At 40.8% G+C, this 17654-nt stretch overlaps 2 protein-coding genes across 2 annotated transcripts; both read right to left on the bottom strand.

Annotated features, from left to right (window-relative positions):
• Positions 1 to 1048: 1048 nt before the first annotated feature.
• LOC134196205 (uncharacterized protein K02A2.6-like) lies at positions 1049 to 2705 on the bottom strand. The gene is made up of 2 exons (XM_062665281.1): positions 2090 to 2705; positions 1049 to 2022 (listed from the first exon to the last, which is right to left on the bottom strand). The coding sequence occupies exons 1-2, from the start codon at positions 2703 to 2705 to the stop codon at positions 1049 to 1051; spliced, it is 1590 nt and encodes a 529-aa protein (XP_062521265.1).
• A 2877-nt stretch (positions 2706 to 5582) lies between these two features.
• Positions 5583 to 15475, bottom strand: LOC134196487 (uncharacterized). The gene is made up of 31 exons (XM_062665630.1): positions 15408 to 15475; positions 15283 to 15339; positions 15099 to 15227; positions 14912 to 15037; positions 14730 to 14858; positions 14547 to 14672; positions 10565 to 10693; positions 10395 to 10495; positions 10166 to 10334; positions 9953 to 10105; positions 9814 to 9896; positions 9648 to 9745; positions 9486 to 9580; positions 9013 to 9426; positions 8882 to 8944; positions 8743 to 8829; positions 7983 to 8078; positions 7838 to 7920; positions 7657 to 7782; positions 7486 to 7599; positions 7354 to 7426; positions 7208 to 7293; positions 7076 to 7134; positions 6965 to 7020; positions 6795 to 6882; positions 6587 to 6716; positions 6472 to 6527; positions 6369 to 6408; positions 6252 to 6311; positions 6090 to 6183; positions 5583 to 6035 (listed from the first exon to the last, which is right to left on the bottom strand). The coding sequence occupies exons 1-31, from the start codon at positions 15448 to 15450 to the stop codon at positions 5839 to 5841; spliced, it is 3360 nt and encodes a 1119-aa protein (XP_062521614.1). The 5' UTR covers positions 15451 to 15475; the 3' UTR covers positions 5583 to 5838.
• Between the last annotated feature and the right edge of the window lie 2179 nt (positions 15476 to 17654).

Genomic DNA, 17654 nt, shown 5'->3' with positions numbered 1-17654 from the left:
CGCGCGCTCCACGTGTTGTGGTACGTGCTTTTTTCCACTTGCCAGGAGGACTGGTAACATAATAAATGGTCACATGACATAATATGTTACCAGTCCTTCTCCTGGCAAGTGGAATAAAAAGCACGTGCCAAAACACGTGGGGCGCGCGCGAGGAGGAGGACTGGGTACGAGTCTAGAGCATAGCGAGGGTTATAATCCGGGTCACACAACAGAAAGGGGCGTGGTCCTATATGGCAGCTCTTGGTCTAAAGATGTGTGTGTGTGCTCGCACGGGGGGTTCCCCAGGATCTTTTAGCAGGCCGGGGGCGCCCGTTTGGATTTTGAGGGTGCGGTCCTAAAGTATTTACCAACAACGCGAGTGTATCAAGTCAGTGAAATTATAGACACAACCTTAGAACGCAATGTACAGAACCCAATGTACAGAACACAAGATTAAGTAGACTATACGCTACCGGCACTCAGTTAGAATGAGCTGGGTAGTCCCATATATACTACGTCATACTCCTAACATTCCCCTTCTTAATTAAAGTTATCAAATACTAGTACCCAGCAACACTTACACCCATCTATCTACGCGTCGTAGTCATTGTCGCAGATATAGTCTCGCAGATAATTTGGTTTCGCGGCCACTTCTCTAGTTGATAGTCTGTTCTGATAGTTCCTACTTCTCCTCTTCTTGTTGGTCGCTAGTTGTATGACTCTTCAAAGTGACCAGAGACTCTGCCTGAAGTTGACAGTCTTGCGGTGGCAGGTTGACACTGGATTCCGCTGCTACTTGTTCTAAGCCAACGTCGTCATTATTCACTAGCGTAGTCGGGTTATTCAGTATTGCCTCATTCGTAATCTTCAATTGTCGTCGATTCCGCCTATATATTCCACCATCCTCTGTTCAAACTTTCTACGATCGTTCTCTAGTTTGCTCTATTACCACAGCTTTCTTCCAACTCTGTTTCTTTCCTTTCAATGGTTCTATGCGAACGACAGTTCCTGGTACGATAAGAGGGAGCACCTTGATTGTAATATTTTGCTTGAGTTTCTTTCTGTTTGGCTAATTGTTGGGAGATCCCCTCGACCACTTAAGTAGATCGGGCTTCATAGGCAACAGCCCGTTAGGACTTGTTGTTCCTTGCGGTGGTGTATTTCGTTGATCCAACAAAGCCATCCACGGGTCTTCCCGTGCCTCTAGGGCTTTCACCATCAGATGCTTACATATTTTCACTGCACTTTCCACTTTGCCGTTGCTTTGGGAATGATACGGACTTGTTGTTATATGATCAAATTCCCACTTTTTAGCGAATTGTTGAAATTCACTAGCGAAGAACTGTGGGTCGGTATCTGTCACCACCCTCTGGGGAATTCCATGACGGGCAAACTGAGCCTTTAATTTTGATATGACCGTCTTTGACGTAGTGTCAATTAGCGGATCCACTTCTATGAATCTGCTAAAGTAATCTACTACAATAAGATAGTTCCTCTCATGGAAGCTCATTAAGTCTATGCCTACCTTAGCCCATAGCAGTTTCGGTATCTCGTGATAGAGAAGTGTTTCTTGTGGTTGTCGTCTTTCGTATGTTCTGCAGACTTCACATTTGCCGACATAATCGGCAATCGCTCCATTAATTCCCGACCAAAACACTGAATCTCTGGCTCTTCTGACACATCCTCCAATTTCGATGTGTGCTTGATGTATTCGTCCTAATGTAAATCGTCTAAGAGAGAGAGGTATTATACAGCGATTTCCTCCGTACACCACACCATCTTCAACGACAAGCTCGTCTCTAAAGGGAAAATACAGGTGGACACAAGGTTTCAGGCTCTTCTTATCCTCTGGCCATCCGTTAAGAATAACGTTTTGTAACGCTTGCAAGGTATCATCAACTGCTGTTTCTCGCTGAATCTCTTGTAACTTGCTTGTCGTAATGAAGTAACAATCTACAGCTGCAATTTGTTCTAATTTCTTTTCAAATGTCGACTGCGTCTTCAGAATTTCAAGGCCATTCTCCACTCTACTGCTCCTGCTCTCTGTCGTTAAATACGCTCTTGAAAGAGTGTCGGCCAAAACCATTTCTTTTCCTTTCTTGTACACTACTTTGAGATCGTATCTTTGCAGCCCCCAATCCCAAACTGGATGCGTCACACTCCATTAATGTGGGTTTTGTCGTGTCGAAATATCTCAGAACTGGTGCTGTAATTAAAGCTTGTTTGATTTCTCTTAGCGCCCGTTCTTGTTTGTCTGACTCCCATGCATTATTCGGACGACTCAATTCTCTCACTGGCTCACACGTATCAGCAAGCTTCGGCAGATATCTTGATAAATAGTTAGCTATGCCAAGAAGCCGCCGAACACTTTCAACATTTTCAGGTTTAGGCATTTGCAGAATTGCATTAACTTTTTCTGGATCAGGTTTCAGCCCGTTTTCTGTAAGAATATGGCCCATATATGTCACTTGCTGTTCTCTCAATCGAAATTTCTCTTTATTTAACTTAATACCTTTATCTCTACAACGCTTCAGTAAAGCGAGTAGATTCTGGTCGTGATTTGTTCTCGCCTCTTCAAGAGTGGAACCTCCGCCCGTAACCAGTATGTCGTCAGCAATAACATAGATATAATTCAGTCCTTCCAGTGCTTGATTGAATCTTCTTTGGAATACTTCTGGTGCTGGAGATATCCCAAACGGCATTCGTTTCCATTTATAGCGACCCATTGGAGTGCCGGAGGTTGTGAGATTGCTTGTTTCTTCATCCAGGACCACGTGTCAAAATCCATTTCGAACATCGCACACGCTAAAGACTTTCGTATTTTTCAACCGTGGTAATAAATCATCAATTGTGGCAATCGGGTAATGGCAGCGTTTTAGGGCCCGGTTTAGCGGTTTCGGATCAATGCAAATTCGAAGTCCTCCTTCGGCTTTCTCACAACTACCAGAGCGGAGACCCAATCCGTCCGTCCATCTATTTTTTCATTAGGTCCGTCTCGCTCCAGCCGGTCAAGTTCCGTAATCAACTCATCTTTAAAAGCCACGGGGATACGCCTGACCGGTAGTTGCACCGGAGTCACCGTAGGATCAATATCCAGATGCAGTCGTCTTCGTTCTTCCAGTTGTCCCAACTTATCATCGAAAACGTCACTATGTTGCTGTACGACCTGATCCAACGTCAGCGGTTGAGCTGCACGTTGTCCACCTGGTGGGTGACCAATCTCCGCAGATGCCTGAAGGATGTTTTACGTCGAATGGTCATGAGTTTCATCTGCTGTATACTCTTTGCTCCTAACAGAGAGGTCAAACCTTTCTACCACAACGAACTCTCCCCTGTATTTATGACCATTCTTAGGATTGAGAAGACGAACAGTACATTTGCCCACCGGTTGCACTTTAGAAGCATCGAATAACATTAGCGATTGACACGTGACTTGTATTGGGACGTGAGAAGGCAAATCTGACTGGCTAATCACATTACATGAGGCGCCCGTGTCTAGTTGGAATCTTACTTCTTGTCCCTCAACATACACTGTTGCGTACAGCTTAGACGGAATTTGTTCGCTGACTTTCAAAATTTGACTTGACTCAGATTGATTTGATAAGACGGACACAGTTGTTATAGAGTCTTCATCACTATCTTGATCCTTGGTTACAGAATAAACCTTGGCCGCTCGAGATTTGCAGACACTGGCAAAGTGGTTGTACTTATTGCTTAACTGGCACTTTTGTCCATATGCAGAGCGTTGATTTCGTCCCTTGCAATGCATTTGTCCGCAATAGCTGCACTGACTCTTTTTTCTCGTCTGTTCGTTTAGTACCTTGACTTCTTCCTTGTGGCTTACTTTCCGCAGCTTTTTTCTAATAACATGCACTTTTGACTCTTGCTTCTCTAGATCCGCCATTGACTTCAACTGAGTTGACGCAATTTCAGCGGATTTGCAAATGTCGATAGCCTCAGGCAATGTCAAATTTCGCGTTTGCAACAACACCTCCCGAATTGAATCTTCCTTAATTCCACATACTAATCTGTCTCGTAATAACTCATTAGTCATTTCTCGGTAATTACACGTTCTCACTAATTAGCTAATTGTCGTAAGACTTTTAAATACGTTTCAAAGGTCTTGCTGGTTACGCTGATTAAATACATACCGTTCGTAGAAGTAACATTAACTAACCCCATAAAATGAGTCTCCAATGTTCGAAGAACAAAGTCCATGTTGCCATGAGTTGCTTCGGCATCACCAAATAAGCTATTGCAAATCTCTAGAGCGTCTTCTCCAATACACGTTATCAATGTTGCTAATCTAAGGTCGTGAGGCTGCTTTTTTAATCTCGATATAGCTTCGTATGAATCCCAAATTTGTAGCCATCGCCGCCAGCTTTCCTTCATGTCTCCTTCTTTGATAACTAAAGGTCGGGGCAAAGGTACGACGCTTTGCATAAAATCGCTTCTCATCGCCGGTTGACTTGCATCTACATCTATTGCTGTGGCAGTGTCTGTTGCCTTCACAGATGCCGGCTTACGAATATATTCATCACTAGACATCATTAGTGGGTTTCTAGACTCCTGACACCATTTATCAAGTCAATGAAATCATAAACACAACCGTAGAACGCAATGTGCAGAACCCAAGATTACGTAGACTACACGCTACGATTGTTGGGTTGGATTGTTGGGTTCAGTCAGAATGAGCTGAGTAGTCCCGTATATACACGTTATACTCCTAACAGTCACTACGAACCACTATACACGTAATTAATTAATTAACAAAAGAAAGGAGAAATATCCAAGAAAAGAGAAGTTCTGCCATTGCACTTGAGGCACCCCAGAATCCATGATTCAGTGCACTTTCCCGTGTCAACAGATACCTTTATGTTGCAACGTTTGAAAGTCCCGCGTGATCATACTGAATGCTGATTGGTTTGTACTTGGCGCTGAAAAAAGCAGAATTCATGCTACGAGTACATATGTGTATGTGTATTACATTCACAGGCGGACGTGGAAGCGCGTTTGGACATCGCGGAGAACATCACGTCATGCACGTACACGTCTAGATAGCGCTAGCGTAAATTTCTTTGTAAAAGTAACGTGTTTTGTGGCCTTGCCGCAGTCGTCAAGCCATCTCTGAGCTCGAGCTTGTTTGCACATTCTCTTAGTAGAGTCCCATGGGAATTGCGCGCAGCAACCTAAAGTTTAGTACACACCACTTACCTGCATTGTGACATCACAAACCATCATGTCTGTGATTGGCTCAAAATCAGCGTCATTTCCGGTTGATCGTGCCAAAACATCTCAGCGCAGTACGCACAGTACGGTGTATGCATAGGAAGGGTCTCGTCAAAGGTTCGCTCCAATAGACAGTAAAAGCGACAGACAAAGACATTCGGAATTTATAGCTATAGCGTTGGAAAAAATTGGAGGTCTGACGCAAATCCTGTAGAGTATCCACTATTCTCACGTAGCCAGCTCCTCCCCTTTTTGACTTCCGGATAGCTTAGATAGCAATTATTTTTAAATTAGAAGATATAAGTTAGAAAAACCTGTATGTACCGTTGTGGGTTATAATTAATTATTTAGGAACAGCACACCTCTACAGTAAGTTATGGATCTCTGCTGTCTGCAGATGATAGCAAAGTTTCAATCACAACTCTACTCCAGATAGAAGCTACTCTTAGCTTTCATTTGAAGCGACACTCCACAGAGGTTCACATATTACTAATGGTAAAATAAAGAGCATACACTGAAATCAAAAGACTCAGCAATTAAGTATATCTGTTCCAGCTGTCTCACAAAATTCTGGTGGCAGTATTTTTGGAATAAATGATTTCAGAACAAAATAAAGGAACGGTAATTGTTTTAGTTTTCACTGTTTGAGCAGCTTTTGTGAAAACTCTCAGTCCAGTCACACATAAGAGTTGAAAACTTAGCTTTAGCCTCATTTGCTGGCTCATAGAGAAATGGATCCTGACCAAAGTTGGCATAACATCGAGCACAAGTAAAGTGCGGTAGAACAGGATCTTTCAATGATGTCAGAGATATTTCATAAACTTCACCTTAATTTAAAAGCAATGCAAGTATTCTGTTGATTTTATTTGAAAAACACTCACCAGTCCATTGTCCACCAAGAGTCAAATACAAACAAAGAGATGAAGACATGAATGCAACAGCACCAATGCCACAACCAATAGTTTTCCCAGATATCTAAACGATGTGTCAGCGATAGCAACTACACTTTAATATACAAGAAGCATCAACAGGCAAACATATACCAAGTTCTCGTGACTGCATGATACTTTGTCAATTCCACTTGAGCAAATCTGAACTGCAAGCTATAATTGAACCAGATTACAAGTATAAAGGAAACCCCTGTGTGTGAGTATACTCACAGTTTCTCCACCAATAGTTTGGTAGCCAATCTCCACAATACTATAAAGTAGGTTCAAGTACATCATTATGGTAAAAACGTTCAAGAAATGTAACAACTCATACTCTTCCATAACTCTTGTCAATTGAACTTCATAATATAAAAGAGTAACTGGTGGACTCTACGTACAGCATTGTTACCACAAATTATACCATGTCAAGTAATAGATCTAGATAATACATCAACATGTTTGCCATCTTTTTGCCAACTTGAATCCAGATCTTCTGATGATTGCTTTCTCTTTCCTTCAACTGGCTTCAGTAGCCTGCTTGCAGCAGCCACTGGACAGAATCCACTTGGTGGATTGTATCTTCAATTTCAGACATGACAAATCAATTAATACCTCATGTGGAATTTAATTAATAAACTGTGAATTCAAGAGACCAACTTGAAAGCGAAATCACCAAAGTTCACAGCACACTCTTGCTCGCTAGACAAAGACAGAGTTGGAAACCAGTCCTCATCCAGTGCAACACCTAAATTAGAAAAGTCCTTTCATAGTTTGTGAATACGAATGACTAAAATAATTTTAGTACTAGTTAACACATGTTAGAGCACCTGTAAATGCAACTCCAAGATCCTCTCCATTCAACCAGTATGATATTGCTCCAGTACTATAAATGTAACTTATGTAAAAATAAACCACAAAACCAGCTAACCCAATCCAACCTATACAGCAGACAGCTAACTACATCACCTTCCTGCCACTCATGACCAAATCTGCATATCTGATCAAGTACAACATATTGACTCAATAACAGATTGTATGCAACATTAATTAATTAAGAGTAGAATTCAAACCTCATGACCAGAAGCAGACTTGTGCCAAGCACGACATCTGGCTCCATCAAATGAATAAGAGTGCATGTCATCTCCAACACCTAGCCCTACCAATAGTGCAAAAACCTGGACAACATTAACTATGAATAAGTTACACAAACTAGTACCTCTCTGAGGATCAAAAGAACTTTTTGAACTTGCCCAACCAATTTGAATTACCTTAGACGACAGTAAAGTGACCTACAAAAGTAAGCATCAAACAAAACAATATAATTTAAGTCTTACCTCATAAGTCTTACCTCATAGTACCAGCCATTAATGCCGACATTAAAAGTGTCTCCAAATAATGCTAGTCCAATTGGCACAGGGTGATTAGATGTGATGCTTTCAAATGTCCAATTTTCATTCCTTATCTGCAAAAGAGCTATCTGTGTACTGATAAGCAGCCAGTCAATTAGTACAAAACTTACTCTAAATCGATCTCCACTTACAACTAAACCACCACCACGTGCCTCCACTAGCTCTAGGCATTCAGAAAATTCTTGACCTTGAAGATTAGCTTGAGCTAAGTCAAACATAGCACGAGCTGCTGCCATCTAAAATCCAAATTAGTACAATAACAGTTGTGTCATATACAAATACAAGACTCACCTGGCCTGCACCACAACTGTCAGGATTTAGCAAAACTGCCCAAAGAGCATGTAAACCCCCTGCAGTAATAAAATCCGACTTACCTGCATCAAATAAAAATATCATTTTTCAAGCTAATATACAACCTCAGCATATAAGGTCATACAATGAGTAAATAGTTTGGCACAATTGGCCAAAGATAGTAATGATGAGTGCATGATTGAATAAGCAAGATTGCTACCCTCATCTTCATTGCAAACACCTGAATAGAACAACCAAAACATAAGCAATCCTCCAATAATGTGCATCAGAGTGTTTCAATGGTGCATGCATTGATGTGAATGTGCGAGAGAAGAGAAAAAAGAAAGAGAAAAGAAGAGACGGGAAATGGAGAGGCAGAAGAAGAGGAGAAAGGAGAATCAGGGTGACGAGAGAAGGAAATAGAGAAAGAAGAGGGAGATGAGAAAGAGGACAAAGAGAAGGAAGTGGGTAAATGGAGAGAAAGAGAAGAGAGTAAATGAAGAGAAAGAGAAGAGGGTAAATGGAGAGAAAAAGGAGGGAACGAAAGGGGAGAAAGAAGAGGGGTGGGAAGAAAATAGAAAGGGGAGAAGAAAGGGGAAAGAGAGGAGGGGAGAGGAAGAAGGGGAAAAAGAGAGGAAAAAAGAGAGAAGCGGGTAGAGGAAGAGGGGAGGAGAGGGAAGAAGAGGAAAGAAGAGGGGAGAGGAGATAAAAGGGGAGAGAAGATAAAAGGGGAGAGGAAAGTGGGAGGAGAGGGGGAAGGAAGGAGAAGGAAAAGAGAAGGAAAGAGAGAAAGGGGAGAAGAGGAAGAGGGGAGAAAAGGGGAGAGTGGAGGAGAGCAGAGGAAAGGAGAAAAAACTTCCCAAAATAAAACAATTAAGTTACTATTTGACTAGTTCATATGCTACCTTGAGAACAATCTTCAAGCAGATCTGATAATTGACTGGTGACTGCACTAGTTCTCAGGTCACAAAAAGGCGCTTGATCATCCTGACCTAACATTGAAACTTTCAAAAAACAAATGATTTATGAGTGAAACTTGCATACATTCAGGAAAAGCTGTTTCTTGTCTTGTGTTTGACATTTCACTACACCTACCAGTAACAGATCCTGCCAAAATTACCAAAACATAACTACAGAAAAACAAATAATAAAATAATTTTATCAACAAAACATACCAGCTGTGGCAGCTATACTTTCATCGTTTTCATCAAATGAAATCATGCTCTGCTGCGTTCGAAGTCTTTCTGTCTCCCCCACTGTAGAGGCCTGACTGATGATTCGTACAGATGGCGCAGGTATATCACCAGACAAGTCAGGAGGTACTGAGCGACTAGTTAAGGCAGACTGAGAATCACAATAAGCAAAAGATGAGATCAGAGGTTCTGATCCTCTGTGCCTGTTCCATTTGTAACTGTTAGCTTTCTCAATCAGTTCTGTAGAAATTTGATAAGTACTCAAAGTCATAGGCATTACATGCCTCATTGACAACGAGCCACTTTGAACATTCTGCATATGAGTTAACAACACAACCAATAACAGAGAGTATAAACTGACAATGCCATCTGATAACATTTGTGCTGCAATCTGATCTAAAAGCAGACTGGTCAACATCGGTATCCCAATAAGAGTCAGAGTACAATATGCCAACCATCATATGACAAAGTACACAGTAAACGACAGGTTGTAGCACCCTTCGCCATCATGGTCACATCCATCTGCCAATTATGGTGAAGCAACATATCTCTAAAAAGATCGTAACACAGGCTACACGAGATGTAAATGTAATAAACCAAGTTAAAATAGAGCTGACCTGACACCAGATGCAAGCAGAGGTAATAAACCATCACATGCTGAAACATATTTCCTGTGATAAGAGCTACGACAAAGTATGTTCAAGACTTCCAAGTCCTGCAATCATCAATATTTAGTCAATGCATAAGCCTACATACAACAATATGTCCACTGCTAGTTTGTACCATGCTCTTGTTTTCATCGCACAACAAACGTTCAAAAATATTATCAACAACATGATGCTGCACACGCTCATTAACCAACATGCCTAAAAGCAACAGCTCTGCACTTTGATTGATCTTATACCCCAAATTTGTTTCATACCCATGTTAAGGCTCAGCTGCAAGCACACAGGTTTCTGTACACTCCGATGAAAGTCACAGTGGAAACCCTTTGTAACGACTGCAACAAATGATTCCCCTGAAGACAGCACAGGAAACTCATAGAAAGAGTCACTGAGTAAACATAAAGCATCTCCTGTACAACAAGTGATCTTCTAATTAAACCACCCAAACAGGTGCATTTAAGCAAACAAACCAGAAAGAGTGCTTTCAATGTCAGTCTTTACTGCTAGAAACACTAGAGATTCATTTTCTAGGCTTTCAAAGAAATGCCTCATTCTTTCATTTTCATCTTGATCAAAAGGACTAAATGATTCACAGTGTTCAACACACAAACTGTTAGAGTTCATTGTGACAACGTTGAACTAAAACAATGTGAAATCAACACAAACTACATTATGCGCAATACAACAGTGAAATCAAACTCCATTCTGATTAGGACTCATATCCATGCCCTCAATGACAATATTTGCAGCAGCATCACCACCAAGACCAGATGAGCTGACAGCAATAGTAATTGACCTATCTGTAAAATATAAATGACATTGCTTAACACCCATCCAATAACAAGTAGCTGTTTGATGCATGTTCATACCAAGAAGTCCTATCATGACCAAGACTTTAGCAGCTAGTGCTTCCATGTGGCAATTACTGGTTGGTTGAAAAACCAAGTCAATTAGTCTTTGAATTATACCGCTGTGAATAGCATTTTCTTTTGCGTTATCTATATATCACCGTAATGTACAAATTTACCAAGACTAAAGCGTTAGTAAAAGGTAGTTGGAGTATGTGTTAAACTTTAGCTACTAGTCAGCTGGTGCTGCAATGATTCAATCTTTGGTGGACCAAATATCTCATGTTTTCCTTCATTTTGGCAGTACAATACAATTGTAAATTTTGCCACTCTATTCTAGCACTGACACAGATTCTTTGAACCAATTACAATTTTCATCTTGAATTCAAAAATGTCAAAGATGCAGATGTTGTAGAATCTATATACGCAGGCCACAACAGCAATCTACCATACAGCCTAAGCTACAACCTTAAAGCGACTCAATAGCACATAAAGAAAGTATACATACACATCTACCAATCAACCTATTTAAAAGACACATGCCTAAACTACATTTCAATGCAGTCACCACAAGTAAAGCTACTTACCATAACCAACTACCTTCTAATGAACAAATCTATTGGGTTCCCCAAGTCTGAACACATATGCACACACCCTGACAACTGTGCCCACCCACCCACCCGCCTGCCCGCCCACCCGCCAGCCCACCCGCCTGCCCACCCGCCAGCCCACCCGCCTGCCCACACCCCACACACAAACAAACAAACACACACACACACACACACACACACACACACACACACACACACACACACAAGGATGCACCCACATCTGTGATGTGTGCACACACAAAATGGCCAAATAGCTGTGCCCTCTAAATGGTTATCTGAAGAAGTACAGTACCCCTGCCTATTTCTAGTTGAGGCCTCCAATGCTACTCAGAGTTTCCAAACTGTGCTGATGTATGTATACCCCTTGGCTCTTGGCCAGAGCATCCAATGGCAATGACTTTGGCACAGCTTTGGGATTAGATCTCAAGCCCACAGTACCCGTATGTGGCATGATGTTCTTTGCCAAAGCCAGCGGTCTGTCCATCTTCGGTCAAAACCAGGTACTCGTTTCGACTCTTCAGTCGAGAGAGGCAATTGCATGTAAGTTCCTTGACCAAGAAAATTATATCTTTGCTCATTCTACACTTGAATTTGCAAACTAAAGGTACCAATGCTTCCACACTCCGTATACCACTCACTCATGATTGAGCTACAGACATCACATGTCGATGTGACTATGACTGTTCATGGCTTTGGCATGGCTTGATAAGCTTTTCCAAACTGGTCAGTTTTTCGCTTGAGTTTGCCATCTGTTATGATCAATTCCTTTCCAATTCATATTTTTTGCAATATCTTTGAATCTCAGTCTAGGTCTTCCTTGGTTTCTTTCCACATGCATAGTTGCGAGTAAAGGAGTTGCCTGAGGAGTCTTCTGTTGTCTGTTTTGTGTATATGTCCCAACCATTATAGGTCTTTATCAATGAGCATTTCCATCATAGAAGGTAGGCCATCAGATAGAGGATCTCTTTATTCCTGATCTTGTCAAACAGAGCAACACATTCATGATTTGCCACAGCTGTCTCATCATATATATATATATATATATATATATATATATATATATATATATATATATGTATGTATGTATGTATGTAATTTGTCTACTTGAGCTTTATAGACTGTCCAGGTTTCATACACTAGGGAAGAAAGTACTATAGCCTGGTATACCTTACATTTGACCCATATAGAAACATGCCCATTTTCCATAGCCTCTCTTGTAGCTGGCCCGATCAACTGTCGTAACGGCCAGACATTTCCTGAAACCCTGTCCGCAGTGCCAATCTTTTGTCCGCAAATAACACAAACAAAAGGAGAATGTACTAATTCTCTGAGAGAAACAGAATTGATGACTCAACAGCTAAGTGTATAACAGTCTCGAAATACAGATAGGTGGACCTAAACGGAATCTGATGATTCAACTGCTTACTATAACACAAATCGTTTTAACTACTGTCTCTTGCATAATTATAAATCCACCCTACCTGTTGTACATTTTATTGTGTTTTTGACCGCCTAGTCAGTCACAGAGAAGCTTCTAAGTTATATTTTCATTACAAAATTATTTGCTGTTTATCTAAGTCTAAATTCAATCTCCTTCACACCTTGACTAGAGAATTTAAAGTTGCCAAGTTGGGGAAAAACATCATTATCTTCCTAAATCTTGTCTGCGCATGTGCTGTAAAGTGAATATTTTATCATAGTAAACAAATTTGTGGTGTTTAGTGTAATTGGTTTCTAAGCAAGAACTCGTTAATATTTACACACTACTATCTAGCATTTCGTCCAACCGCCTTTAGCTCTACGTATCGCTTCTACGCGACGCGGAAGACTGTCAACTAAAGTCTGTACAAGATCAACAGGAATTGACGCCCACGCTGTCTGCACCGCCGCCCAGAGATCGGCTGTTGTTCGAGGGTGCAGACGATTTACCCTCACTTTCAGCCAGAGCCACAGATGTTCTATTGGAGTGGCATATGGAGAGCGAGACGGCCACTCAAGAACATTGACGTCATTTGCACGAAGCGACTCTCTCGTGGAAAACGCAGTGTGGATTTTTACGAGGTCGTCGAGCGTTGAGACCTTTCTCTGACAGGCGTCTACTAATGAGGGAATGTGACACAGGTTGGCCAGTAACGACAGTCAAGTCTGCTTGAAGCTCTCGCAGAGTGACTTGGCGATCTCGAAGAACAGCAAATTCGATATGTCGGTCAGTTCAAGTTGTTGTTTTTCTACCTCGGCCTGGTCTTCTTTTGTAGTCGATGCTGCCATTTTGAAGGCGTCTGATGACATTCTGAATCACTCAACGAGAGACTCCTACAACTCCTGCCACTTCACGTTCTGACAACTCGTTCTCAAGATGGACTTCTATTTCTTGCAGAGTCATGGGGCTGCACTGCTTTCCTTGAGGCATGATTACACACGAACAACGCAAAGAATCGATTCAAGGACGGAAATTGGAAAAAAATGATAACTGAACTGTAGAGTTGCCAACGTTCGCCGCTCTGTGAGCTCCAACAGCGTATAAAACAGGACAATTTGGCGCCATTGTCTCAACTTGCACTATTCTGAGCCATCACAGAATATAACCGGAAGTAACGAATTTAGGAATTTCTACGTTATACAGTAAGAAATAACATTGAAGCCAACAGTTTTGCGTCTTGTAATAATTAGTGCATAGATTTAGTGCTTTTGTTTGGTTTTTAAACAATTACAGATCATAAGAATGAGTTTGTTACATCATAAACAATTTGCTCATTTGCTGCCAAACAAAGACGAAACGGCAATTTCTAGCAACTTAACGATGAATTTAATGTTAGGTTCTCTCAGTATTAGAAAGCATACGAAGGAAACTGTTTAGATTGGACATTTGTGGTTTACTGCCAGACAAACGCACTTTGATTTCTTTAGTGAAAGACGAACAAAATTATTTAGTTGTAGCTCTAACTGTAAGAACACAAGTATTGCTATATGTTGATAGTTCAAAGTAATCATGAAAGGAACTCCTGGTATCATTTTACACCATTCACACATTTTGTCGTCACGTGAGTAGGGTGGATTTATAATTTTGCAAGAGTCTGTAGGTGGGTGCATGTGCATGCAAATCACATGTACTTGTCAAAACTGTCAATCTGTAGTGTGTACGTGCAAGCTAAATTTAGTAGAACAGTTTATGACTTCTGTTACAATAACAGTTGGCTTGTGGCACAAAGTCATGACCCTAAGTTTGTATTGCAAATATTCATGTATCATGTCCTAGATAATTTATGTAGTTCCATAATGTATATAGTTTTCAGACCTAGGCCTAATTTTCTTTGCACATGCCTACTCAACGTCACAGCAAATGCTTTCAGTTTGACTATATGTCTGCTTTATGTCACTGCATGCGTGTTTACCTGATGTCATGACAACAGTAAGTAGCAAAGTTGCAGTCCAGTACTGAAGATCTGAGTCATTCAAAGACATAAGATAAACCAATGCATCTGTCAACCCTGCCTCCAAAACAACACCATGGTATCTCTCTAAAAGCAATATTTCACCAACAATCACACTAGACTCCACAAAGCTATACACCTTACCACTAGAGCAAAGAAACCCCAATGTCTCTGCTGCTATCTTCACTCTTCTCATTCTTGGCAATCTCACCATTGGAACAATGGGTTTAACAACATCAGCGACATTAAGTATTTGAGCAATAGCATCTTCTCCTAAACATCAACCATAGGCAAATAAAAACAAATCGGCAAAAAGATTCACTAACCAGTCATGACCAGATCATGGACTAGTATCAGAGCCCAATGTGACACATCATCATCTCCTGAAGCTAAATACACAGGCAGTCGTTTCAGTATTCCCACTGATTCCAAAAGTTCATGTTTAAAATCAACTAAGAAATGATAGCAATACAAAAATAAGACAAACTATATGTACACTAACAACCAACACACCATGTTTGAGTGCAAGTACACTAAGAATCCTAAGAACGAGTTTCTGGTATTGTGAATCCTGGTTAGACAGTAAAACACTCAAAGTCCTCATAAGGCCGGGGACACGGACAGCTGCTTCCCTCTGGATGTCTAAAAACAAACCTAATCATCAACTAGCAACAGCATGCTCAATACTAAACCTAACCTTTCATAATTAGCTCATGCAGCAAACCTAACGCCCAATAGACCAACTCGCTGTCATCTACAAAACAACTATTTGATAAAGCAAGTCCATGTAACTCATAAGCTACTATAGTAACACAATCATACCTGATCTAAGAGATGAAATGGTTACAGACAGCAACTTGGGCATATCTGCAATCTCTCCAAGAGCATTGATGTCTAAAAGCAATAAAAGATAGCACTAATAAAATACATCATTTGACAAAGAATTAAAATTTAAAAAAATGCAAGTAACTTCATTTTACTAAACAGCAGCTACGGAGAAAGGAATAGCTTTCCTTTTATTCATACATCTAGTGTATACAGCCTCAATGACGTACATATATAAATGAGACCTCTCAGATATACTCCAGTAAGCTTCAGTACACACCCATTCACAGAGTGCCAACATCTTGACGTCAAACAAATCTCCAACTAAATGAAGCATTTATTCAAAAAACATAACTACAAACTGCTTAAGATAGATGAGACAGTTTTAGTTTACTACTCTACCTCCTAAAAGTACTTATTTGTGAGACAATAAATTTTCCTATGACAAGAAATTTCAAGATTCATGCAAATTAATCTGTGTATCACATCAAGTCTATCTATACCAAAAACAAATTGTGAAATGCGGTCTGGCTCCACAAATACACCATGATTTGTTCCACACACGAAAAAGTTGTTGTAGGGTATTCAACTTTGGCCAAATGCAACCCCAGACATTTTTTGCAACCCCTCAGCAACTTCAGGATGATCTGACAATCGTAATCAATTGAGTGAGTGGAAATAGCTGTCCAAGCCTGAGCCTGACATAGATGTAGTTATTCTTGTCATAATAGAGACCCACAGAGACAATTTGATTGTGAGAGTGCATCCAGAATACCCTGTACCTGCCAAGGTAATTTACATGTATGATCCTTGCCATTGTTATCTACTTAATTAAAATTAATTTATATTTGCCAGTCATGAGTGGCTTGGCCCCTGCAAAGTGCCACATTCTTAGATTTGGCCCCTGAACTTCAGGTTCTTGGCCATGCGCACATGACTGTAACTAAAGTTCATAAAGTCACACAGCTACGGCGGGCTTTATTCTGTTTAGTTTACTTGCAGGTTATTCCAACAGCAGCAATGAAACACCTAAAGTGATTGCTACAACAATAGAGTATTCAGTACATTATAGGGTGCTAAGCTCGAGTCACGATGCATGCCACGCAGCTCAACAATGACAGTGCCAAACCACAACAACTGTTCATAATGCACGGCACGCAGCTTAATGCAGGCGATGATGCACCACAACAATCAATGGCACCAAGAGTATCATGAACATGCCAATGCCAACTGCAAACATTAGCGGTACCGTACTGCATTCATAGAATCCGGTTCTATTTAAGCGGCACTGCAGTGCGGAAGTTGCACGTGTCATTGGCAGTAAGCAGACCAATCAGACAATAGCTAGTAGTGCCGGTGATTCATAGATATCCATCTTACAGGTCAGATTACTGCGGATGATATAGTGCGACACCACTTACATTGTGAACAGAGAGCAATGCTGTGCAACATGGTGCAGCTGCCGCTGGTGTGATGTGGCACCGTGTTGAGCTGCTTGACGTGCATCCTGAACCAGGCTTTACCGTCAATGATCCATGTAACTTCCTCCACAGAAGTCAGTGTCACTCAAATAGAACCTGATTCTATCAATGCGGCGCGGCACCGCCAACATTCATGGTCTGTGTCAGCATGTTGACGATACCCGCAAGGCCATTTTTGTGTACGGCACCGCCTGCGTTGAGTTTCGCGGCGTGCATTGTAAACAGGTTTTAGGTATCCTAGGCCACTCTCAAAACCAGAGGTGACTTTAATTCTGGAACAGACTTTACCACAAATGACCTTGTAAAACATCTGGGCCTCAAATCTTCTTTTGAATGCAAGGCAACCCATTCCTACCATGCATCCCCAGGGTGTACATTCACATAGACTTTATTACTAAAGGTATCAACTATTAATTACTTTACTGTCAAAGGTTTTAATCAACACCTTATAACACAATGACCTGTTATGTTTCAAAAGAATTTTAGCAAAACAAACAGTCTAGTTCAAAACCAACAACCTCACCATCATTTTCATCAAAATCCTTTATCAGACCATCAATCAGTTTTCTTATTCTCTTTTAAGTAGCTCTTCTTCTTTGTTTTATCACGTAGCTCTTTGTAAGACAACTCCAAAAATATAATAGTTTCTAGTTGCTGCCCACATGATTTTTTGTCTCAGATCAAGAAAAATTATTATTATGCATGCGCAGTACAATCACTGAATACTACCCGATGTGTTCAGAATGCTGCAAGTCCAAAGAAG

Source organism: Corticium candelabrum, chromosome 21, assembly GCF_963422355.1.
Source record: "Corticium candelabrum chromosome 21, ooCorCand1.1, whole genome shotgun sequence".
NCBI lineage: Eukaryota > Metazoa > Porifera > Homoscleromorpha > Homosclerophorida > Plakinidae > Corticium > Corticium candelabrum.
This window is presented reverse-complemented; position numbering and strand designations above follow the sequence as displayed.